Genomic DNA, 26,779 nt, shown 5'->3' on the forward strand with positions numbered 1-26,779 from the left:
TACTTTCCCCGCTTCACATTGCCGCTCAATGATCCCTCATCTCTTAAGCTCGCACCAACTTGTTATCCCAAGAGCTTTAATGCATCCCTATCTTTTGCGCTCTCTCGTTTACTACGCCAAAGATCACATTTGTTTAAAGTATATCGGAATATAAAATTACTTTCGAAAGTATGTTTAATAATAATGGCAGTAAATCAACTCAGACGTATTGAAATATAATTTAGCTTTAGCTTAAAAATCTTTTTAAAACTATCGTATTAAATTATAAATAAATTCTTTATATACGCTAATATATAATAATATATTATTATTATTAATTGTTAGATAACTTATTATCTTGTATTGTTAATATCATAAATTATTCAATAGTAAGCGTTTTATATAATGTGTGACTACAAAATGTGTAATTTTTTTTATTAAACACGCGCCAATAACCATTTAATATACACTTCGCACAATATATTAATTATATACTTTTATCTATTCGGAAATTTATATATATATATATATATATATATATAAATTATCCTTTTGATTATATTTTTTATTTGCCCCATAATTTCATATACAAAAATATAATTATAGTTAATGCATATGATTTTATTACACAATTGTAATTGAACTTCACATGCTTCACAATAAATATCCCGAATAAACTGTTCGCAAATATTTATCTAATCGTTTCTACACAATTATATTTATTAATAAAAATTCAAAGTTCATGAAAGCAATGGAATCGCATTCAATGAAAGAGAAAAATTCAAACTTTAATTAAATTATTTCTCTCTCTCTCTCTCTCTCTCTCTTAAATGACTTATATATTTATTCGCCAAGGTGCTTCTCGTTATCTTATTTCGTACTCTTTATGCCATTACAGGGTTAGGTCACTAAGCTGAATTAACTAAATAATCTATGCACGGATAAACGGTTTCCTTGTTATATGAATACCTCATCTGGAAATCAGGCCAATCCGTGTAATTAAATAGGAACGTCATGAACATACGCATCGAGAATAATTGAAAATAACTACATGTGTATCTTGGAAAAATAAAAATAGCCCCTAAGCTTCAATTTGATTCTTAAAAAAAAAAAATTAGAAAATTGTATTCTTATAGATACAAATGTTTAACTAAATTATAAATTTAAATGCATATTATATAGAATGTAGAATACTTTTATTGACTTCTTCTTCATATATCTTCGTAAAATTTAAAAATTATTTGTATGAAATATGAAAGAATTTCCATGCACTTCAAATTAACAGTTTTATCATCTTTCATTATAAACTTATTTAACTTTATATACAGTAATTATAAATCAATTTATTATAATTATACCTTCATTTAACCAATAATTCTTTAACTTTTCATTTTATTTAAATAATGGCAAATGAATAATAATAACTTAGTTTTTCTATCATTACATTGGAATAATGTAAGATCCAAAATTTAAAGATATTTCGAATGAAAAATTTCTAAATCACTATTTAAGAATGAGTAATAAAAAATATTTTTATCCTATATTTAGAAATACGAGTAATAATACAATGATCAAGAGTCAAATACATTAAAATCTCTTTTCTCACATTGGGCTGAAAACAGTTTCCTTCCACTTTTTCTTATTCTTTCGCGTCTTTCATAGCCTCGTCGTATGAAAAGATGCTTTGCTTCTTAACCGGATATAATTTAAAATTCCATGAATAGATCTCGTGCATTAGGTTAAATGTCTACTTTCGCTAAAACTTCGGTAATAAATCAAGTTTAATGCTCACCATTGACCTTGAAAGTCTCATCAACTTCGTTTAACATTTTCAATGTATTTAAAATGATTATTATTTCAATAAAAAATTCTTATTCAACTTTCTATACTCAAATTAAATTAAGTTTAAAATGAATCAATATTAAGAAATATAATTTTAGTTATTTATATATACCAATGTGACATCTTGTATATGTATTATGTGTGTATAATTTGATATCCGGTCCGCTTTCACAAACAAAAGGAAATGAGTATGACATTTAAATTATTATGAATAATAACGTGGACATAGTACATTATTTTAAAGTATAAAGTGATCGCGCCACATAGAAAAAAAAATGAAATAAGAAATTAGGCAACTATATGTTCGTAATTATCATATGAACGAAAAAAATCACTCGATTCTCTTATAAGTCAAAGTATATTAAATTAAAAAACTTTCAGCGTACGTCGTTTAACAACTTATCTATAATATTTAATAAAACTGTGTACAAATAGAATTTAAATTTCTAATGATTTTTCGTACATTCTTAACTGAATAACAATAACAATCAGATTAGATAAGATACGGTGCATTCATTTTTTTTTATTTAAAAATGTGACATTTTGATATCGCACATAATGCATGTAAGTTCACAAAATTCTTCGTATTATCTTACGCATATAATAGTAAGAAATTATAATATTTTTATTAGTAGATTATACTAAGTATTAATAATCTCCAATTAAAGTTAATATATATAATTTATAAAAGTTTTGTCATAGTTAAGGAATTTAATAAATTTTTAAACTTTATAATTATATTTTAAAGACTGTAATACTGGCGTGCGTCCTCGCAGTTTATGCCGAGAAAGATGAAACGAAGAGCCGTGATAAAAGACAACATTTATCATTTCACTCACGTCGCAATGGCCGTCCACCTCCATATGCTGTGCAGATGGAACCAATAGCTCATTATTCTCAACGAGATCCATTGTACAATCCTTTAGCAGAATCAAAAATCGATGACCAATCCGAATATTACGAAGAATCGCCTTATAATTATTATCCCACTGAACCAGAACCGATCATTGAAATTATTATAAAAGAATCGAATGAATCACTTCCGACGCCAGTTCCGCCTACTGTCCCACCCATATCAAAATCCAAAAAAGAACCAATTCAAGTTTTCTATGTAAAGTATGAAAAAAAGCAAGAATACGGTGACGAAAAACCACGTGTTGTTTACGATACCCCAGTACCAGCATTGACTCCAGTTGAAGAACACGAGGAAATTAATTCAGAAAACTCCGAAGGTGAAAAATATTTAACAGACAACGTCCAAGCTGTAACTCCGTCATTGCCGGAGCCATCGACAACTCTTCGTGCGGTGATTCGACCTGATAGCGAAACTTATCATTCTGGAAGTAGTGGAATACGGGTAACGTTCGGCACAGAGCAAGTTCCACCGAATAATCACAGTAAACGCAGCGACAAAGGATCACCAAGCGAAACAAATTTAAGTAAGCCAACAGATTTTTCATCTCTAGGATCTTCAAATAGACCGCATGGACCTTTTGCTCCTATTCAACCCATTTCGCCTCACATTCCATCAACATTTTCTCAACAACGCATTGTCAATCCATTCGCTCAACAACAATTATTAGGCTCGCCAAATTCACCTCCACCGGGTATACCGCCAAATTTTTCTTTGCAACCGCAATTCCATCAATCCGTACCTCCACATATTAGAAATCAGTACCAGCAAATTCATTCCAATCAAAGACCACAACAACAAAGACCATCTATAACGATTCAAGGATTACCGGAAGTTCAACAACGATTACCTTTTAACTCTTTTGTATCGCCTCACCATTTGAATGCTAACCATCAACAACAACCTGGGCCACCACAATTAATTCCTGTTGCACATCAAAATACTCAATTACAAAACTTTCAACAACAGCTTCCGCCAAACCAGCCACCTAGCAACTTTCATTTTGACCCGCAACTTCGTTACAAACAACAAAGAGAACAAGAAAAACAACGATACGTAGAACAACAAAGGGTATTAGATCAGAGACAACATGAGCAGAAAAAGCAGCAAGAACAGCAAAGGCACCTTGAACAACAGAGACAGCTAGAACTTCAAAGACAGCTGGAACAACAGAGACAACAGAAGCAGCAACAAGAGCAACAAAAGCAACAAGAATATAGAATTTTAGAGCAGCGCCGCAAACTTGAGCAACAAAAATTGCACATACAACAGCAGCAAGATCAGCAATTGAATGTACAACAGCAACAGCAACAGCAACAGCAACAGCAACAAGAGCAACAATATAATTTTGGACGGATTCAACAATCTCAGCAAAGCTATGCAAATCTACCGCAAAAGCAACTTGGTGGAGAAATTCTTAAAGCCATTCCTAAACTAGAACAACATTATGCAATTAGAGAAAATCCTCTACATCCGGGTCCATTTCCACCTAACCCCCAATATACCGAAACTCCACAAACTTCTTCAGTAAAATCAACTAATAATAATCGAGTAGCTGGATCGTTACAACAATATAATTTAGCGCAACAATCGCATCAGCAACAACAAATACCTTTTGAGCAAAATAAAAAACATAATGATGATATTGTGAAACAACAGCAAGAACAGCAGCCGCAATCACAATATCAAAATCAACAAACGTTCTTTTCTCAAAATTTTCGAAGACCTCAACAGCAAATAATCCAAGAATCATTGACACAATCGCCAATTTTAGAAAGACCAACGTTCCAAAGTAAAATCCTCAATAATAATGACAAAATTTTTGCTATTCCGACAACAAAAACAGTGGACGATTCAAAAAAATATACAGTCCCCACCTCGAGCAGCATTCATTATTCATCAACGCCAAAATCAAGAATTGTTTCAACAACACAGTCCATTACAACCCCATTGACAACAACAACTTTGTCGCCAAAGAAGGAGGCGAAAATCAAAGAAAACATCGCAAACCTCCCCGACGAAGTTCCTGACGACATAAGAGAACAACTGTTGAGTTCAGGTATCCTCGGCAACGCCGACATTCAAATTCTCGATTACGATAAAGTAGGCGGCATCAATATCGGCGATCTTCCGCCTGAAGCTTTAGCGAATTTCTACGGAGCAGGAGGTGCCGCAGCAACTGCGGCCAGCGAACCCATTCCCCAAATCTCTAAACGGCCTAAAATCGTGGACCAACAGCAAGATGCTACGGAAGTCCAGATTACGGCGTCTTCCTCGAGCATTGGTAAAAATATGGTCCTCCGCAGCGAAAATCAGGTCCGTACGGAAGAGATCACATTGCGACCGGGAGGTGTCGAGATGAAAGTAGTTCGCTTTGATCCCAACACAGCGCAAGGTCAGACAATCGCCGATAAACACATTAGCAGTAACGCAACACGACTGAGTCCCGTAGCCGTGGGAGAACGCGAGCCCGATGACAGCAGCGGCCAATATAATCGCTACCTTCCGCTCAAAGTGAGTGGCACCTCATTTCCGATCCCCAGTGTGCCAGAATTGACTGGCAAAAAGATAACGTCGGTGGTGGTGCTCGCACCTGTCGACTACAACTTTCAGCCAGAGACAGAGCAATTAACACGACAAAATCGGAAGGTCGCGAACGATGTACAAGCAATCCGCTTTCTCACCGGGGACTCTCTTAAGCTACTTGTGAAGAAGCCGTCCGCCGAAAATTACAAGCGATGGCTCGATCAGGAAAGGCAGACAGAGCCTCAGAGACAGTCGGTTGTACTTCTTGTCACAACGTAAGTCATTTATCATTTAGCCTCCATCGTATCGCTTATTGCTTGTGGCTTGTGTCAACAAATACTACTTGCATGGTATTTATTTATAACAATTAAATTATAATTCATTTTAATATTTTTATTCCTTTAGTTTTTTTTTTTTTTTTTTTACTTCTCCACTCACTTATCTTAAACACTAAACTTTAATTCTAGATCTACAAATATTCTTTTAAATAAAAAATAATTGACGTTCCGACGTTTATGTTTATGTGTTACAATCTTATTAAACGTTTAATATATTATTGGTTATTTATACAATTATTTATAATATTACATGCCAGCAAGACATAATCAATTATATTGGTATTTTATTTACATTACAGCCTCAAAATGCAGATATTCTATTATCAACCTATATTTATTAAAATTATTCTTAATTATAAAACTAGTTTCCCTTTCACTAATTTATATATATATATATATATATATATATATATATATATATGTTGGGACATTAAAATTATCGATATTTTATAATTATATGTGTGTAAAAATCCAAAAATAGGCATATATTTTTAAAATGAAAAATACAAATATTAAATATACACGATAAAATTACAGGCTAAGCAATATATTAAATACCATCATTAAATTGTGAATTATGATTATTAATTATAAATACATTAGCAGCATATTTTTTAATTCTTTTCATTCGTTCTTAATAGTGTCATCGATATCGCTGCTAAACAATTAGAAAAAGATAAGAATCCAAATTAGGTATTGTAGCTTTTAGTTTTTATGTTTTGGTCTACAATTTTTCTGTTTGCTTACATTTAATATAAAACAATTATAACAAATTGCTACATTATTTTTCAGTAACTCTATATAGTGAGAATTTTTATTTCCAATTAGCGCTAAAACTCCTGTTCTAGTTATAAGGTGCTTGAAGCATACAATCACTTTGAGAATTTGAAACATTCACGCGAGACTACTGAATGAAATGTCTTGGCGGTTACACATATACTTAAAAGATTAATCATTCGCGATTACTCAGATAATCTTATATCTCGAATTTAATTTTCACTAACTGATGCTGGCAAAACAAAGGGTTCTCAGCTTAATTTAGAAAAGAAAGCAGTCGAAATTAACCAATAACAGTATCCATATAATAAGTCTTGTGAAAAATGTTATGTTCGTGCATTCGGTTGCAAATTACAATTTTCTTAATTTCGCCAACAAAATTATTCTCACATAATTATTATTAAAATTGCTTCGCAATTTAGTAAAAAATTTATTTACAAAATTACGTTTCATTGTTATATCACATAGATCCAGTATTTAGTACATTATTTTTCAACATCTACTAACAATTAATATTTAATTAATTAAATACAGTGCGTACTTTACGAATGCACATCAAAGTTACAATTAATTTTTTTCTATAAATTTCTTAAATTCAAATAATTAATGACAAAAGTTTCGAAATATATATAACATTAATAGTATATAAATTTTCATTATTCATTTACTTTAAAATTAATTGCATTTAGATTTGCTGGGAACAAACAGTATGTTCTTTAACGTTCATATTTAAAAAAATAAGAAAATACAAGTGGAAGCAATAATTATAAAAATCTGTTTAGACATACTAACGGATAAAATAAAATTATATATTAAAACATATAATGAATATATACAATGACCTACAAATGTAAATTTTTCATATCTCTTAAAGCATTTCGATTTTATAAAACTCGATCTCTTTGCAAACAATGATATATTACAAATAAACCTTTTAAGATATTTAAGATATCTGTTATGCGCAATACTGCTCGCACGAGCTAATGAATTACCAATATACGTGTAATAATATTTTTAAAATTCATAAAATAGACACATTTATTGCGCGTGTCCTACTAAAAATGTATATTTAAATTAATTATTCATTTACTTGTGAATATACATAATATCAATAAGCCTATATAGAATATCTGCATCCATAATTATAATTAATAAACTTTTATTCAAAATTGCTAATATGTACCGATAATTATAAATTTTTTTGCCTAGACCGACCGATAAGTCCGAGACTGAGAAGGAGATATTTATGTACGATGTATCATCTGAAAGCGTAAGCAAACTCGCCGGTGATCTATCGACGGCATTTGTTGACGCAGCAGAGAGCAATTCAGACATCAACGAAAATCCTATGATCGATGTTTTGCCAAGAGCTCCTTGAGTTATGAAAAAATATAAAACCATAAAACTACACAATTTTACAAAATAAATAATTAAGAAATCTTTTTATGTAAAATTCTTGGCTCTTTATCCATGCTCGGGTGATAAAATTAATGTTTTACTCTAATTGTGCCAACAAATCCGATCCGCGATAAGAGGGGAATCGACGTCGAGGTCGCGATTAATACTGATAATTTAAGGCGAACGGGCGGGGAAGTAAGAGGGAAGAGAGACACTACGCTGTATAATAGTGGCATCTAAACTCTAAATGTGTGTATTTTTATAAATAAGTCTCGAATGTAGATATTTTAGTAATGTATGATTGTATATATGTTTAAAATATTTTTATACTTTTTATAAATAATAAATTTTTATATAATCCTACAAAATATATAAAATTTGTACTTTTTATTAAAAACCTTATATCTTAGTATTAAAAAATTATTATTTTTCTACAATGATGTATACTATAATTTTATTACTATTTTATTTACTATTGTAATTATTGTATAATTAACTATTCTATGATTGTACATTTTCAATTTTTAATTAAAAAGTTCTTATAAGTTTTTATTTTTATTATATATAGAATATCTTATAATTATAATTACAATTTTATTTTAATGGATAAATTTTAAAACCGCAAAAGTATTTTAATTGGTTTGACTGACAAACGTAATAGACTATCCAGATTGCAAATTCCTTTAGAACAAAATAATATAAAACAAATACATATCTTCTTTATATTTACTTATCTCAAAATTTCCTTTTTTTGTATTTTGATCAAAGATTGTAGATACAAAACTCTGTTATAATCAGACATATTTGTCCATATATTTTCAAATATGGGTATCACTTTAAATGACATTGCTTCTAAAATTTTAATTCGTAATAAATCTAATGGTTGTAATGTCAACAAATTTCTTGATTGAGTTTTAGATTTTATCAATACAATTGCGACCCTGTAAATAATACACAAGATTTTTTATAAATATATTTTCTGATTTTAATACATGGATAAAATCATAATTATATATTTTATATTTTAATATAATTTTATTTAAATCAAAACACACCTTTTACTATTAGAAGGAATAACAAAATCTTCTAAGTTATAAAAAGATTTTGATGCGTCATTTACTAATATAGATTCCATATCAATTGGATGTTCATCTTGTAAAAGTATTAAATGATCTATAACATAATTTCATAAAATTTAAACTCTTATTTTGTTCGATTCGATTAAGAATTAAAAAAAAAAATTACCAATAGGTTCTTCTAATTCATTTATTATTATATTATTTCTCACATAAACAGAGCCGCCTAAAAATTCCTCCAATGCAGGAAGTATTGGTAAATTTAAATGCGTAGACTTGAGCAATTGATGACTTTTTTGATTTTTCCAGTTATTAAGAAAATGAATTGTCTCATTTGAAAACCATGGTCCAGAATATATTGGACATAATGCTTTAACGCTATGATATAATCTGTATAAAAGCCTACAAGAATTTCCGGATAAAACTTTTGTTGTACTACAATCGGTAAAAACTTTTTGTAATATGTTTGAATTATAATAATCTAGTGCTGCTAAATCAATTACAAAAGAATACAACGATGTGTTATCAGGTACCCATACATAATTAACTAAAAGATTTTGAAGTTCATTCCAATGTAATGGTTTATAATTGGCATGAGCTAGGCCTGACATGATGAGCGAACAACTCGTTGGATGAAATTTTGCAAAAACTGATGGATTTTCATAAAAGTAATTTAATAAATGCTCTAATAATTGTATATTTACATGTCTGATTCTATTTAACAAATTTAATATTGTTAACCATTTCTGTAATCCATAGTTATGAACTACACTCACATTGACAATTGCATCTATCAACCGAGAATTATAACTTTCATTGTTCCTAAAATAATATTTTATCATTAAATATTGTATTTATCATTATTAATAAATGTCATGAAATATCTTTTAAATACCCTTTTAATATTTGTATACATAAATTATTAAAAATTGTCATGACTCCATAATTGTCGAGTAAAATTATCTTATCCGTAATAACGGTGCTCACTCTGTTAAAAATTTTGGAAAAATTATTTGGTAGAATTTTTAAATCTAATAATCTTAATAACAAAATTACTGAGCTATTAAGGTCAATTGGCGATTTATTACTTTCTATAGCTTCGATTATGAATTCTAGTACTGACTCGTCATTTACATAAGTTGTTGCATATATTAATGCTGATTTTAATTCTTGAATTCTCTCTGTATTAAGTTGTAAATGCACTTGAACTTTGAACATTTCTATTAAAGCCAATCTAACTGCATGACTCAAATGAGTTGGTTCCATTTTATTCATTAATCTTGTTAAAATATATACTTCATGCAAATTTAAAAAATTTATAGAAAGTCTAATCGACTGTATAAGAGATTGCATAATAATTGATGAACTAGGAACCTCCATCAAATGAAACATTTTAATTAAATTTATAACTTGACCTGAATCTAAATGCATGACTTGTTTGTTGACAATCGAAAGTATTTTCATAAAATTTTGATCTTCTCTTAAATTTGATAATGGTATTCCATTTTCTTTATAATATATCTGCAGCATTTTTAAACATTTTATAGTATAATTATAATCAATTTTATTATTGATTTTAAGAAGATCAACATTAATATCATTGACTCTTAATTCCCTTATTAATTTGTTATTATGCTCTTTATTTTCCAATGTTTCAATTACTTCTAAAATATAATACGTGTAAACAAGTAGATTTAATTTTTTAAATAATGTAAAAACAATACTAACCATTGAATTGATTATTGCCATAATGTAAGTTTACAGCTACAGTGTATTTTCGTGATAGAAAAACACATCTTAAAGGCGTTGACAATTTTATCAATGATTTAATCCTCATATTATTTGTAAAATATAATGTTTAATTATATTAGAATTATTAATAATTGGGATTTATTGGAAATTATTGAAAATTAATAAAATTTCAATATTATAAAAGAATAAATTAGTTGCGCTTGTAAATACGTATTTAAAAAATTTGAGTCCCATTAAATAACAAAAATATATATTTGTGGTTATATTACATTTCTTTACAACACAAAAATAAATAATATTTTAGGTTATATAACATTACTTTCTTATAGAAAAATATAATTGTGATGTACTTTTCAATGATATTGAGAAATTAATACACAAATAATTCCTTTTCCATTAAAGAATAAGATCTCCTTTTAATCACAAAACATTCGCAAATATTATATAGGAAATAATATTATATATTATAATATTATATAGTAAATATAGGACATTATTTAAGGACAATTTTGTAAAATTTTTAATTTAAATTCTACATTTATACTAATTAAGTGTAAAAAAAAATCAATAGCGACAAAACTAATTTTTTTTATAAGTTTTAAAAATATTAAATTTTAGAAAGAATTGAGAAACAACTTGCGCCCTGTGAAACTATACGAGTGAAATTTTGGTGCAACAGAGTGGAACCCAATTCAAACACGTTTATTAGATTTTTAATCTTAAGCATTGTTCATGAACATTTAAATTATAATTTATTTGCATAAATAAAATTAAGCTTTTACATTCGCAAAACACTTATTTTTATAAACATATTTTGAAAAATTGAACTCTTATGAATTATAATATATCCAGTCTGCTGTTACTGTATTGGTAGTCCTGATTAATACTCGGAATTTCCCTCAAATCCAGTCCACAACTCACTCCCCAAGTCTAAGCGCACGATTCACAAAAAATATATTTATGTACTTTACAAGAATTGTCAATCCCAAAATCATACGTATAAATAAACAATTTCTTGTCATGGATTAATTTTTATTCATAAAATAAGCATTTTATAAATAATATAAATTACAAAATGCACATCCTTTCAAATTATCGATTTAACTAGAATTGAAAACAATATTCAATTACACATAGATTATTACAATTACAAATTTTATTTGATACTAAAATATGGATGGAAAAAAAATATTCGAAGAACAATTGAGATATGTTGCTTGCATGGGTGATACTAATGGAATAGAAAAACTATTAAATATTGGAATTGACATAAATACTAGACATGCAATTAACGGATGGTGAGGAATATTTACAGTAAAACTCATTGATAATTCTCCATATGTTATGATAAATTAAAAATTCATTTTGCTTTGTCCTAGGACACCACTTCATTGGGCCTGTAAAAAGAATTATATAGACGCTGTAGCTCTTTTGTTAAAAAATGGGGCAGATAAAAATATAAAATCTGAGTACGGTGAAACTCCAAGATCACTTTCTACAAATCCTTATATTTTAAAATTATTGGACGATGTACCTGACTCACCTAAATCACCTATTAATCAAGATCCTGATTTTATTCCTAATTTTGTTAAGAATACTTCATTAAATTGTAAAACAAATGTAGAATTCCTTCAACAAAATATTGATAATATATGCCAAGGTATTTTTTATTTCTTTTTATTAGTATACATATAAAAATAAGTTCTAATATTATATTTATTTTATAGAAATAGTGCTGAAATTACGAATAGCAAATACAGATGATTCTGATTTTATAGAAGTTGATGTTAAGCGAAACGATTTAACATACCAAAAATTAATCAACATGTGCTGTGATGAACTAGAAATTAATCCTTCGCAAATAGTTAGACTTCGAAAACTGCCAAACACAAAAATTAGAACAAACAGAGATGTACAAAGATTAGAAAATTTTCAAGAAATAGAAGCAGTACTATTTTCACCTATAAATATTACTAATGATTTAAGACATAAAACCCAATATACAAATGGAAATACTGTTTCAATAACTCCAACTAACAATTATCAAAGTATATCAAAAAAAGATCAAACAATTTTATATTAAATTGTGTAAATAGTATTTTAGATATTAAAATATTAATTTGTCATTTAAGTAATCAGATTAATTTTTACATTATAAGGGTCGCTTTTTCTTATTATATATTAATATAAATACATTAAAATATATTAAATTGTATATGTTTATAAAAAATAAAATGTTTATTTAAATATATTTATATATTTAACTAGTTGCAAAAAACAAAACATTATTTACAGTTTTAATGAAGAACAAGACTTTTATTAAATAAAATAAGTACTTAGATTTAATGTAATATTACTATTTACAATTTTAAATTACAATATCTTAACTATTAATTTTATTTCCAATTGGCTCAATCTCATTTTTACATTCAACATTGGCATCATTCTTTTTTAATATTAACTGTGCCATCAGGTGATACAATAACTGTAACATTAGAATTATAAGTAGACAATTCTCCTTCAACTGTTTTATAGGCTTTTGGACGTTTCGGAAGTATTGTTGGAATTTCAATATCATTTTTGTTTTCTAATTAAAAAGATAATATAGAAATTACTTGAGAGTAAACAAATTTAAAAATTACTATATATATATATGTCACAATTAAGAATACTTACTTAAAGTAATATAAATAGGTATTGAGATGCTTAGTGGAGTTTTTATTCTTAAAGAGCGAATATTTTCCCAACCTCCAGGGAAATTTTTCTTCAAATGCTTTATTACTGCTATTATATTATCAGCAATTTTGTCTACATCCATTGAACCATTACCAATTTTAGTAATAGAACAATTACCATTGCCATGTATTTGCAAACTTGTTTTTTTAAGTGCAACATCAATTTCTGTTTTTAAATCTTTTTTATCCATATGAATAGAAGTTGGTAGTTTTCTTTTTTCTCTAAATGTTTTACCTAATAAATGAGCCATATGCCCAGAAATTCTACCATCAACAAGAAAATAGTCATATGAATTTAAAAGTCTTCGTCTCATTTCAAATTGTCTATACTCAGTTTTAACCTGATTCATAGGAATAACAGTTTTTATTTGTGTGCAACCATGTTGCTGTAATATATTTTCAAAATGATATACAGTATTTTCATAATCTATTCTTCTGCCTTTTTTTAGATCTTTTACAAACAAAGCGACATCATCATTAGAAGAAACTAACGAATGTGGAAGAGCTCTAAAATAATAAATTTATAAGCAACAATATCTATAAAAATATAAACTAATTCTAGCAAACTAATGTATCATAAAACTTAATAATCAGAATTTTTCATAAGGATCCATTGGTAACATTAGTGAATAATCATGTTGTATAATTAAAATTATTAAAAGTAAACAATTACAAATAAAAAAATAAAAAATAAAAAAAATACTTACATTCGCATTTGATGCAATGGTACTTTAGGAATTCTAACGCAATTAATCATTAATAAAATTGGTTTTTCTGCGTCGAAAAGACTTTTTGTTTTTTCATCATCATTTTCTGTCAGTTTCAATAGTATTGTAATATAATTTATAATTTCTTGTTTTGTTATTTTTGAATTTCGCTTTCCTAATTGATTTTGCTTAAGATTAGATAGCTTTCTTTTTTTTGATTTACTATTTTTTTGTTCTTTATCTTTTACCTTCACATTATTTTTATACTTCTTTGGTAAAATTGAATTCATCTTCTCAACAGACATTTAAACAAGGGAAGAAAATTTTTGTCTAATAGTAAACCTAGAAAAAATAAATTATATTACGAAAAAATTAAAATATATGTTTTCTGTAAAATAAAAATTTGTCAAAATATATTTAAAATATTTAAAATATATTTAAAATATAAAATAAAATTCTAATAAATTCCATCATAATTATACAAATTGGTATGTACTTATATAAAACCTCAATAAATATACTTATTTTGTAATAACGATAATGAATCCACAACATTTTTTAAATACTTAATATTCAAATCATGCAATTAAAGAATTTTTAAATTAAAAATTAGAGCTTACAATATGAAATTAAGATAATAATATAATATAGGAAAGTAGTTTAAAACGTTTTTTTAATTTATAACAAAATTACTTACTTTTAATGGAAAATAGCTCAATTGTATATTATTATTTAGAAATAAATTATATACAATTTGGACAGATTCGATTGCAACGTATATGAGAAATATTTCCTGCAATACAAATAATTTGTTTATTACGCCTCATTTAGCATTGAGATAAGTTTCGTTACATATCTATGTACGCGTGCTTAAATTATTTTATCAAATAAAAAAGTATTTTAATTTACGAAATATAATAAAAATATTCTCTCTACTACTATTAATACAATCTTTCAACTTGAATTTCTATACTATTATGTACTAATTATTTAAGATCACTTAACGTAAAACAGATTTGTTAAGAAGTAAATATTTAAAAATTAACAGCATGGTATGAAATACTTAACCTCACACAACATAAACTTAAAATTAAACGACTAGAGTAATTAGAATTAAGAGTAAACATTCATTATATATAAAATAATTATACCCATTTTAGAATATCACTATTTACAAAATATCACTTTAATATTATTAATTTTCTCAGAGAATGAAATGTACAAAAAAATACAGATTGTATCTCGTACTTTCGTCGCCACAAACGTTTCTTCATATTCCAAATTTCAATACCTTATATACGTTTACACAACAGTAAATGAATTATGGAATATGAATCATATGGAAAAAGAAATTCTATATATCAAGAATTTGAAATGCTGTATTATTGTCATAATACAAATAATTTTTATTAAACAAAATGAAAAATATTTATTCAAATATTTTTCTTCTAATTAATTAATCATACTTCGATTGTAGAAAATAAATCAAATTCGTTGCTTTTCTCAGATGCCCATCTTCGAATATTTAAAAAAAATTATCGATTGACCACCATAAATTTACAGAATAATTATATTTATTGAGGTATTCATATAATAAATATATTTTAAATGTCTCAGAAAATATAAATTGTCAATCATGGATTTTAAATCTTACATCAGGAAGTGTTCCTAAGTTTAAAACTTCATAGATGCAAATTGCAAAACAAATTTCAGCAAATAATTCCAAAATTTTTTAAATGTAATTGCTAAATCATAAAGATAAAGAAAAATAGTATTCAATTGTTTAAATATATCTTATTACAATTAAAAGCAAATTTTTAATTTAATTTTAATATATATATATATATATATATATGAAATTACTATTTAAAGCGAATTGTTTACATTTATAAGTATTTGTAATTAATTAATGTATTCGTACGTTTAAAGTGAGAATATATTACAATAATTTATTGTATATTAAAATATGTTAAATGTTATAGGATAAAAAGTGTATTTTAAACATTTTAATAATGGAAAAATTCTATCTGTTTCTTAAAATAAATAAATATATCAAGCTTTTTGAATTAAATACACATTGTAGTGTCAATTAGCCCTTAAATAATCATTATTGACTCAATTCCTAAATTCTTTTTTAATTGATAGAATACTATAAGTTACCATATAGAAATCAAAATTATGTAATAATCCATTATATTAATTATTTGAAACAATCTAGTAATGTTTCATAATGATTTTAAAATTTATCATACGATAAACAAAAAAATCTTTTTAAATGTCAATAAAAGTAAAATCTATTAGTTGTATATTTCCAACTGAACTATTTATTTTGATGCAGAAAACTAGTAATAAAACACACGCAACTGATATTCTTATAATTTTTATTATCTTCTTGTAATTTATTGAATATTAATATCTGAGTTCTATATTGTATTACAAACCGTTCAAATTCCATGAACGTTGAAATCAAATAGACAGATGTCAGTTTTCATTCAATAATGTCCAAACAAATTTTAAGATCGAACTACTTGATGAAATAAAAAATAATATACAGAAAATTATAAATTTGAAAATTACAAGTTTTCAAATTTTAAAATATTTAGAATACTAGAATATTTTAGTGACAAAAAATAATTTTCAAAATGGAGATTACATTAAGAAAAAAATCCAAGCTACTAACAAGTATTGTATTTATTCGTAATATTAATAACAAATTAAAAAGAAAAATAATAAAATTTAAAAACAATTTATACTGTATTAAGAACTAAAAAAGAATTCTTAATAAAAATATATGAATAAATCTTCCAAATATTCCAATATATTTATAAAAAATACTTAATAATTTAAAATAATGAAATAAAGATTACTCATTTGCAAAGTAATATAAAATTATCATCTTTGACTTAAAAATTTACTAATTTAATAAGAAATAATTTAAAAGAATTATAATATATGTTTGATAAGAGACAGATTTTACTGAAATAAAACAAATTTTATCATTAAAAGTAAGATAACTAAAACTGAAAAGATTAAAATTAAATAATTATTTCTAAATAATTATTGACCACAGATCATCAGTCACATTATTAGTAAAATTAAGATGTTACAAAATTTTTTTAAATTAATGATTATACTGAGATGACTGAATGTTTCTTTTACATTTAATAAAGATGTGATAGAGAATCTCATTAGGATGCAAATTAAATAAATTGAATTGAATATTTGAACTTGTGATATTATAATAACTAATGTATCTGAGGCTACACATTAAAATGCTAAAAAAAATTAATGTTTTCAAATATATGCAACACAATGATTTGCTAATAAAAATGTTGCATTTTTATTCGTTGCTAATTTGCTGAATATATAATATTGCTTAATGTAGTAACACAAAATATGAAATATTATATAAAATATTATGCCACAGTTTACATCGTCGAAACTTAATTATCTATGCTATATGATAATATATAGTAATATATTATATATATTATTATATATAATTATATTATTATATATAATATAATAGATCATATATATGATAATATAGAATAACTCTCTCTTATTTAACTATAAATCATGAGATTCATAATTTAATGATTTCAATATAAATTTGAATAACATATTAATGAATTTAAAAACAAGTCAATTTGATCAAAGTAAAACATAATAAACTTTTATTGACTAATTCAGAATATTTTTGAAATAAAAATATATGTCGATATAATGGATATATTGTAACTTAAAATTAACGTATAATAATCAAATTATTAAAAATAAATTTTAGCAAAAATCAATTTTAATAATTTAATTCAATGAATTAATTTAATTTATAAAATTTTAATGGACCGAACAATTTAACTATTTAATTATTTAATGGTAATTTAATTCATAAAAACAGGATAGAAAATATCAACATTATTGGTTAAGAATTATAAAATAGAGTTAATTGATGTTTCACTGATACACAAATATATTTTAATGATTATTTTTTACAAAAATATTACTTTTTTAAATTTTGAAATTAAATAATACAATCTTGAATATTGAAATAATTCAAATATTATGGAAAATCAATAATGCGAATTGTGATGTTGAATTTTATATGATAAAATCTAATTTATCATCCAAATAAAATTAGTATATTAAATAAATGTGCAATTATAAATATAAAAAAAAAGGTTATGACAATTATAAATGATATCTCACAGGTGTTTTTAAACGATATAATTCAATATCAATACAGAAGTATTGAAGTATAAAAAAAAATTAATTAATGAAGATGTTTTGATTAAATAAAAATGTTAATAAGGGAAAAAGCACTTTTTAAAAAGATAATAAAAACTTTTTCGTAAAAGAATATTTCATAAATCGCATATTTCAGTGCCTACATTAAATGGCAACAAGTTAATCATTAATTATTTATTTGTCGTTATTTATTTGAAGCATTTATTTATAAATATATATTAAATATTTCTTTAATTAACTATCTTAATATAATATATATTTATAAGTAATTAAACGATTGCTCAATTATTCACTTTCTGTATAAGTAATATACTAGGTATGACTAACTAAGTAAAAACTATATGATTATAAAAAAAAATATGCAGATGATTTTCTGAAGGATCGTACCATACATAAAGTCATATTCATCATTTTTTAAACATTATTAATTGTTTTATAAACTACTGCCAGTCATTCCCATATTTTTAAAATGTATAAATTTAAAATTATATTAATTACAACTTTTTAATACACATTAATATTTTACATATTTTAGTAATGAGACGATTTTAGCAAGTCACATCATATCCAGGTATATACTCTGGCACAATATAACTGGGATCACAAACAGTATCTCTAATTGCTTCCTTAATATTAGCTTTTAAAATTCTAAAATTAATTTCATTTTCATTCATATAACCATACAGATACATAGGAAGCTTATTTGATAAAATCCATACACTTTGATCTTCTTCGTGATCCATTCTAATATCATTAGGAAAAACTAATGAAATATTGCTTGATCCAATAACTCCTAAATTTTGTGGAATATATTCCTTTCTAGTATCCCAACACCATACTGAATCTCTCGTTACCATGTTAAAAAACATTATTCCATTTCTATCGATCGCTGAACCAGATGAGTGTCCATAATCTTTGGCTCTTGGTTTTCCAACTGGAACAAATTTATCAAAGTTTTTATCCGCATTTCTTTTCTCATTTATCGCTGAAACTGGCACAGCAAATTCTCGGAAACTCGACATTGGATGAAAAAACATTGTCTTTTCGTCATTAACGTCAACGGGTGTTAAGGCTATACCGAAAAGTCCATCTGTCCATTGAAATTCAAGCCCATGAAGATTATATCTAGAAGATAAAGGATCTGGAAAAAAGAAGTGATGCTGAATTCTAAAAGATGTATCATTGAATAAATTATAAACTATAAGACCAAAACGCCACACATCAGCTGCATATGCAATGGCCCGATCACATTGATTGTTTCTCACATCTACAACTATATTCGAATATAATGAATCTTCTTTAATTTGATCTTGTGGCAATTGAAATGTTTTAATTAATTCATCGGTATATAAATCGAAAACATAAATTGTTGGTGGACAAATTTGTTTTGGATCGGTTGTAATGTCGATTTTTCCAGAATCCAATACCCATAAACGATCGCATTCATCAATTTGCATTCTAAATACAGACGTTAATCCTTGACAATCGCCTATGTGAAAATGAATATTTTTAAAATTAATTTGTACGCTAAATAATTTGTTTAAATTATAATTCATTAAAATCATACCCAAATGATGCCATCTCCAACTTGGATATGGCCTCAATTTAGGACTCTTGTCAATTGATTTTTTAGAAATAGTTGTTAGTGTCGCAGGAATACCTTTTTTCCATCTGGGTAGACTAATAAAAATTTTTTCTTTCCAAACTTCTAACCCAAGTGGTAGATTATTTTCAGGAATGAAGGTTCCACCATATATTAAACTGTTTCTATCATTTTCATTGTCAAATTCATAATCTATAGTTTTCCACGAAAACGCCTATAATTGAAATAATAATGTCATCAAATAAACAATAATATCGATACGATTTAAATAATGAATAAATGTATAATAATGTATTTTATGATAATGTATAACTTACCAATTGAATAGCTGGCCCAGCGTATTCATCTTTAAAATCAGATACTTTTGAAGGTTTAAATATGTGTTCTGGATTATAAAATCGTTCGCTCTCATTCGCGTGATTTCCATAATTAACCTTAGACGATTGTAAAATATTATTTAGATTTACACCGTTGTTAAAAACATGAATGTTTCGTTCATTTTTTTTATTTCCTAACTGGTTATTTTGAGTTGACAATAAATTTGGATCTATTTGAAATCCATGTGGTTTCCCTGTAATTGTCTGACCAACTGAATTTTCGTAATTATGATTGCTAACATGATCGCAATTCATATTCAATGGCGGTTCTTCTTGTCCAAAAGCCGGATCATCAAAAGAAGACGTTGATGGCTTTAGAACATATTAGCAATATATATATATATATATATATATATATATATATAGACATATATATATATATCCTTACGAAGCACATGCATAATTAGAATTATATATTTTAAATAATATTGAACTATTGATAAATTTTCTGAACAATTTTTTATCATAAATATTTTTAAAAATTTATGGGAATTCAAAATAATAATTTCACTTCATATTTTCTAAAATAAATAAATCCATTTTTTAAATTCAGTACATATTATACAATCATTGAACTGTCTGTCTTAATTAAATTTAAACTCTATGTTGTTCAGGTCTCATTATTTCATATGTTAAATAAAATTAATTTTATTAATCATTTTAAAATTATACACGAAATACAGTAATAATTTATTATATATTTTATCTATTGATTGTTTATTTATTTTATTATATATTAACTGGAAACGTCAATTTTTTATTATTTCAACAAAGCTAATAAAATTAAAACGAAAAATAATAATAATATAGACCAATAGAAAGTTTTTTAATAACTCATTCGTTTATGATAATTCATATAAATCATGGAAAATAGTGTGATAACAGGAGCATAAAAAAACTATTTACACATAATGTATGGTTCTATGTAAGAAAAAAGGTTGTTTATCTGATCATTTGTATGCAGTAGTATTTGAAACATTCATATTATACAATATTTTGTATTTCATTATTACATTTTAGTATTCTGGTCTATAATTTATATAAATATTAAATTAACTTGTACGAATATATGGATAATATATTTATTAGAAAATATTTGAAATCACACAAAATGAATATATTCTATTACTTGAGTCGTTATTTCTTTTTCTAGTATTTGATGATGGAATATAATATATAAAATTTAACATATAAATTTGATTTCCATTATTTCCGATTTTATTATTATAAATAAATTGCCAAATGTAATAATATAATATCTGGAAGTAAGCCTAGAGGATTACAAAATAATAATGATATTAATAGTAGCAAACAATTTTTTTTATACTTTCATATTACTCAATTATAAGAAAAAAAAGGACATTAATTACAGGGAGCATAGTATTTGATAATAACAAAACATTCATCGATATAGGCTATGGCGACAATAATTATATTAATTAATCCAATAGACAAATATATGTTATTGATCAACATGATCCATTTTCCGATAAAATATTATGTACTATATATTACATGTGTGTGATATTGAATTTTTAATGTACAGTTTCCATAATACGCCCATCCTTATTACTTTTTAATTTTTATATTTTTATGGAAAATTAGTATTGATTAATTTACAGAAAAGAAAAATTTAAACAAGTTAAAATCATAAATTGATAACTAAAAGACATTGGACATGAAAATACAATTGTTTAAACGAAATTGAATTGGGCAAAAGGGAATGTTGAAAAAAGAAAGAAAAAAAATGAAAAGAAGAAAAGTACAAGAAAAATGCTATATACAAAAGTAAGCAGTGTTGAATTAATATAAATAAAATTATATAATTATGAAGACCTTATTGCATCACCATTTTTCTTCTTACATTAAAATTTGTATACAAATCGTCGCAATTATAATTATTTTAAAAATGAATTAACTAATAAAAATTAATTTGCCGAGCCTGAAAAATAAATATAAGTTTAAGTTAATATTTTTCGTTGTATGTTGGAGAAAATAAAAATAAAAACATAACCAATAGCTGTTAACGCATTGTTGAAAAAGAAATGTTGTACAATATTGTTATCGTCAATCAACAATATCAAAATGATATTCAATAAGATAAATATTTGTTACCTTATTCGTAACTATAATATTATAAAAACAAATATTGTATTGAAGTAAAATATAAATTTATTACAAAATTAAAGCTTCTTGCCCTTTTTAGTAGCTTTTGAAAATATTATACTGTTACTTATAAATATATTATTCACAATTTTATGATTATGTTTTATAAATAATATTATTTGATAGTAATATTTATAAACTTTATAAGGTATTAATATTATAAGTAGTTTGTAAGTATTATAAGTTTTTCATTCCTATTTTTTAAATTTATATTTTTAATAATTTATAGTTTATTATATCGATAATAAACTTGCATCGTATGCATAAATATAAGAAATTTCCGTTGTAATAAGAAATGGTCCATTCAAATAAAATATCTTTATGAAATGAAGTATTGGAGCGGCCCGCAAATTACGCTCACTCTCTCAAAACACACAGAAATTTCTTTTAAGTAAATTTTCGACTAGGAGTTCGATTTCGCAGATATAGCATCGTGATATCTTGGATTATGTATTCTTTGCACCTATGCTCTTCCACATCAGAATGCCATTTATTTGCTGCAAACTAATTAGTAAAAGAAAATGCAGTTCCACATAAATAATAATTGCGATTACTTAATTGCTCATTAGCTGCAATAGTTTTATTATGAAACGAGTGTATAGGATAATCCAATAATCCAGGGTATAGAAACCAATTATTTATGATTTTATATTTACCGTAATAAAGTCCACCGACGAGACGGATAATTGTGGTAGTGGTGGGGCCTCTAACTCTTGCGAAATTTGAACATTCGGTCCAGCAGTCTCTGCATATTCTCGAAAGCTTAGAAGAGACATAGTCATCAACCACGGTAGGATATTCGCCATTTCTGAAATTGAAAAACTATTTACTAAAAGCTAACTGCCTGTGTCGATTATAAAATTGAATATGCGTAAGAGCCTGTGTACGTCAAATAGCAAAAGTATTAATCAAGCCCGTCATCATCATCCTCGATACCTCAACACGAACAATGCATCATCGTTTTCCAAGCTTACGCATTTTTTACCAAGTTTTCACTGATTTTACGAGACAATCACACGCATTAACCAATTGAGTTTAGTGGCGCTTTATCGTGAATCGGATTTTCATACTCTTGACACTGTAGAAACAGAGCGCAATTGTATTAATGTTATTGTTCGGGCGTAACGAATGATAATATAAATTGGCATTAATTTGAAGCTCTAAACTAAATAAAAACTCCATAGTATAATAATGCTACATCTTTTATATCGTATCGCCAAAGTTTCGTCAATAATATTATTGAGTGTATTTGATATTGTTGAATAAATTGCGGGAATGTCAAATGCAGCAAATGATTAAGGCATGAAATAGCAAAGTAGCAAAATCAAATTCCGACCAAGAGAATATGAACAATTTTTTTTCTTCAAATTACATGTCTGCCAAGTTGATTGATTGCCCACAGGACAACATATTCATTCTAGTTTGTCATATGGTGTAAAATTACGATGGAATAAATATCGTTTTTATATCCTATTGCGTCTCATAAGTAAAATTGACAATTTCGCATATAACGTGCACAATGGCAATAAGCAATTCCGGAGCTTTATGAAGAAAATAAAGGTAAGGGAGTCCTGCGGTTGTAATTATATGAATATTCTACCTGGACAGATAGTTAGCGCAGCTCGTCGTTGTTTCCTCGAAGAGGGGAAATAAAAACGGAGGCGCCAAATTTATAATCTTAGCTTTCGTAACTCGTGAAATAGGACAAATCACGGCAGAGAAGCTGCGGCTATAGCAACGACGCGGAGGCGTCTACGCTTCAGTTCGTAAGAGATGCGACTATAGGATGCGCCAACCATTTTCAGGGGCTCGTCGTGGCCATGTTCGCCACGTCCGGGAGAACGGCGTAGTCCGATCCCTTTCCCGCCCCTCTCTTTCAGATCGAATGGATACTTGAGAAGTCTTGCGACTCTCTCCGCAGAAGCGGACGAATAGACGATTGCCACTCGTAGGTCATTGGCGCGGAGTTCATGGGAAAGCGATGATACCGCAATTCGCGACCCGAAATCACGGAAATATGTTTCCTTTCGTTACATGCATACGCCGACTTGTAAATCTATGATCCCGTTTCTTCGAGTACCTGCATTCGAGTCAATTGCGTATCCCTTTTGAAGATGGATAGATAGATAGATCGGGGGAGGGGGGGGGGACCAGTGTCAAGATTTCTTTGCATTATAATTTACTCATTAAAGAATACCGCCGTTCGAAACTTCCCATGAATCAAAAATAATATCTTCGTTCATCTTCGAACAATTTATTACACTCTGTCGACTGTTCTAACTGTGTTTAATAATCGACTGCTATTTGGAAACATCGTTAATTTCCTTAGTCTGTCCATCTCTGATGACTATCTATCTTTGTCTCCGTCTGCCTGTCTCTCTCTCTCTCTCTCTCTCTCTCTCTCTCTCTCTTTTCATTTCATTATGCCGTCAAATGCTTTACAAAATTAAATATACATCTGCTACTCAAAAAATCTATCAAAAAACAACAAAAATGATTCTTTAAAAGACAAGGCTACTAGTAAAAAAATAATTTATTTTATTTATAATAATTAAACCGTTTTCTGAAAAAATTAATTCTAACGAAACTAAATGAATATTCATTTATATTCGATTCGTAAAATTTTAAGATTTAAATAGAAAGATTTTTAATATCAAATACTTTGAAAAAACTTTTTAAATCGCAATTATGAACATTTTTATAACTTTAGTTTTGTACGTAAAATCTATGATATATTAATAATTGTCATTTGTTGAACATCTAATATATTTATTTATAATAATATACTCGTATATGATAGTATATTTATTTGTAATAATATACTCGTTTACAATAATATTTATTTGAAATAAATATATTTATTATAATAATAAAATAAAATATAACGAGCATATTTCTAAAAACAAATTACAATTCTCTCGGTAAAATAATATTATTAATTATAAATTAGTATACACTTATCTTTCTATTTAATTATATCACGAGTGGAAAGTTTTCTTTAATTAACATATACATTAACTTACTGAATTTTCTAATCTCGTTTTTCATTTGTATTTCTTGTTACATTAATAAACACATTGTAATCTAATCCGAAATTTATTCAAAGATAATAAAGTCTAATAACTTAAATTTTTTTCTAAATTGAAGATCAGTCATTTATTGTATTGTCATTTATATCTTCATTATAAAATATTTAAGTCTTGTAGAATAAATTATAACTGTAATGCTGCCAGTATTTTATAAAAATATTTTACATAATATTTCCCTCCTTCGATTACTAACTAAAGCTGTTTAATTAATATTTAATTAGTACGATTAGTAGTTTCAGTTAAATATTGTAAATATGAATTAATAAATATAAAATTAAATAAAAAATGATTATTTCTAACTATAATTCATTACATTATTGTGTTGATTTTCAATTTATATTATACCTATTATTCATCGACAATTGCATTAAAGTACTTGATGAAAAAATAAAATAAAGTTTGCAGCAAATTAATAGACAAATTAATAAAATTACAATATGAACCGAAAACAAAAATATTTATAAGAAAAAATTCTTACAAAATTTTTATAATCCAATTTAATACAATTAAACTTTTAATTTGTATTGATACAATATCATTTAATAATGTAAAAACCTCATAATCAATCTTTACAATTTTAGTTGATTATTTTGTGGGATTATTATTTAAAATCGAATAACAAATAAAAATTGATCTAAAGAAATATTACATAATAAGTTATTATTATATTTATTTGAAAAAATATATATACGAAATACTCACTCGGCTTAGTCATGGTTCTTGATGGTGGTATGTCATGATACTTTCTCACAAATTTTCGATGATAATGAAAAAACGACTTTGGATCGTCCCATAAGTCCGATACATCGTGATGTTCAGTATCAAATTGGTTTGTATTTAAATTTGCCTTGACTGTACTCCACCTACATGACCAATCTTTAATTGTTTTTCCGTCGTAATACATCTGCCTTCGAGCCATCATACGTCAATAATGTAAATCATTTCTAATATACATTACAACGTGCGACAAATGAGTAAACCATTTATTTATGTAGTATTTTAGTTGAATTATTGCATGAATTAATAATCTTCACCGAAAATAATTATAATATGTACACTATAATTATTACTGATTGCAGATCGCTGATTATTTTATTATATATTTGGGCGCAGGAATTTTAATCGCAAATATCACAAAATATAAAAATTATTAATTGATTGCTTAATTTTAATATATTTTTCAAATAAATCTTCTTTAATTCAATAACCTTGATAAATATCGTTCTTTGAGCATATAAATCTTTATAAAATTA

The 26,779-nt window shown here is 26.3% G+C and overlaps 5 protein-coding genes across 6 annotated transcripts in view; 2 read left to right on the forward strand and 3 right to left on the reverse strand.

Annotated features, from left to right (window-relative positions):
- LOC105359394 (protein split ends) overlaps positions 1-8,062 on the forward strand; it is an 8,354-nt gene extending 292 nt beyond the window's left edge. The window contains exons 2-3 of the mRNA XM_011495998.1: positions 2,570-5,535; positions 7,585-8,062. Coding sequence (XP_011494300.1) covers positions 2,570-5,535; positions 7,585-7,753 — 3,135 coding nt within the window. The 3' untranslated portion in view covers positions 7,754-8,062. The remainder of the gene's footprint in view (positions 1-2,569; positions 5,536-7,584) is intronic.
- Positions 8,063-8,398: 336 nt separating this feature from the next.
- On the reverse strand, positions 8,399-10,347 carry LOC105359552 (uncharacterized). Its single transcript, XM_011496166.1, has 5 exons — positions 9,882-10,347; positions 9,745-9,812; positions 9,019-9,671; positions 8,829-8,946; positions 8,399-8,714 (listed from the first exon to the last, which is right to left on the reverse strand). The coding sequence occupies exons 1-5, from the start codon at positions 10,311-10,313 to the stop codon at positions 8,504-8,506; spliced, it is 1,482 nt and encodes a 493-aa protein (XP_011494468.1). The 5' UTR covers positions 10,314-10,347; the 3' UTR covers positions 8,399-8,503.
- Positions 10,348-11,438: 1,091 nt separating this feature from the next.
- LOC105359395 (ankyrin repeat domain-containing protein 40) lies at positions 11,439-12,684 on the forward strand. Its single transcript, XM_011495999.1, has 3 exons — positions 11,439-11,899; positions 11,981-12,261; positions 12,329-12,684. Exons 1-3 carry the CDS (start codon positions 11,775-11,777, stop codon positions 12,682-12,684), a joined length of 762 nt encoding a protein of 253 aa, XP_011494301.1. The 5' UTR covers positions 11,439-11,774.
- Positions 12,685-13,000: 316 nt separating this feature from the next.
- LOC105359554 (ribosomal L1 domain-containing protein CG13096) lies at positions 13,001-14,333 on the reverse strand. The gene is made up of 4 exons (XM_011496167.1): positions 14,311-14,333; positions 14,044-14,250; positions 13,278-13,843; positions 13,001-13,188 (listed from the first exon to the last, which is right to left on the reverse strand). Exons 1-4 carry the CDS (start codon positions 14,331-14,333, stop codon positions 13,043-13,045), a joined length of 942 nt encoding a protein of 313 aa, XP_011494469.1. The 3' UTR covers positions 13,001-13,042.
- Positions 14,334-18,760: 4,427 nt separating this feature from the next.
- Y-h (yellow-h) lies at positions 18,761-26,502 on the reverse strand. Of its 2 annotated transcripts, XM_011496000.1 has the most exons (5): positions 26,229-26,502; positions 23,094-23,245; positions 20,212-20,583; positions 19,859-20,108; positions 18,761-19,780 (listed from the first exon to the last, which is right to left on the reverse strand). In XM_011496000.1, exons 1-5 carry the CDS (start codon positions 26,446-26,448, stop codon positions 18,840-18,842), a joined length of 1,935 nt encoding a protein of 644 aa, XP_011494302.1. In that variant the 5' UTR covers positions 26,449-26,502; the 3' UTR covers positions 18,761-18,839. The 2 variants fall into 2 exon arrangements, 1 of the variants encoding a protein (XP_011494302.1); XR_912769.1 differs by lacking the exons at positions 18,761-19,780; positions 19,859-20,108; positions 20,212-20,583; positions 26,229-26,502 and adding an exon at positions 24,038-24,214 and having other exon boundaries at positions 23,116-23,245.
- Positions 26,503-26,779: the final 277 nt, after the last annotated feature.

The sequence above is a fragment of the Ceratosolen solmsi genome, unplaced genomic scaffold, assembly GCF_000503995.2.
Source record: "Ceratosolen solmsi marchali unplaced genomic scaffold, CerSol_1.0 scaffold11, whole genome shotgun sequence".
Classification (NCBI taxonomy): domain Eukaryota; kingdom Metazoa; phylum Arthropoda; class Insecta; order Hymenoptera; family Agaonidae; genus Ceratosolen; species Ceratosolen solmsi.

Coding starts and splice junctions, on each gene's coding strand:
- LOC105359552 (XM_011496166.1), bottom strand. CDS start 10,313: ATGAAAATACTTTCGATTGTCAACAAACAAGTCATGCATTTAGATTCA. Junction 9,813..9,881: donor TTTTGTTATTAAGATTATTA/GATTTAAAAATT, acceptor ATTACGGATAAG/ATAATTTTACTCGACAATTA. Junction 8,947..9,018: donor TGAATTAGAAGAACCTATTG/GTAATTTTTTTT, acceptor ATTATGTTATAG/ATCATTTAATACTTTTACAA.
- LOC105359395 (XM_011495999.1), top strand. CDS start 11,775: ATGGATGGAAAAAAAATATTCGAAGAACAATTGAGATATGTTGCTTGC. Junction 11,900..11,980: donor AGACATGCAATTAACGGATG/GTGAGGAATATT, acceptor GCTTTGTCCTAG/GACACCACTTCATTGGGCCT. Junction 12,262..12,328: donor TATTGATAATATATGCCAAG/GTATTTTTTATT, acceptor TTTATTTTATAG/AAATAGTGCTGAAATTACGA.
- LOC105359554 (XM_011496167.1), bottom strand. CDS start 14,333: ATGAATTCAATTTTACCAAAGAA. Junction 13,844..14,043: donor CCATTGCATCAAATGCGAAT/GTAAGTATTTTT, acceptor TTATTATTTTAG/AGCTCTTCCACATTCGTTAG. Junction 13,189..13,277: donor ACCTATTTATATTACTTTAA/GTAAGTATTCTT, acceptor CTTTTTAATTAG/AAAACAAAAATGATATTGAA.
- Y-h (XM_011496000.1), bottom strand. CDS start 26,448: ATGATGGCTCGAAGGCAGATGTATTACGACGGAAAAACAATTAAAGAT. Junction 23,246..26,228: donor AAGAACCATGACTAAGCCGA/GTGAGTATTTCG, acceptor TTTCAATTTCAG/AAATGGCGAATATCCTACCG. Junction 19,781..19,858: donor TTGGAGATGGCATCATTTGG/GTATGATTTTAA, acceptor ATTTTCACATAG/GCGATTGTCAAGGATTAACG.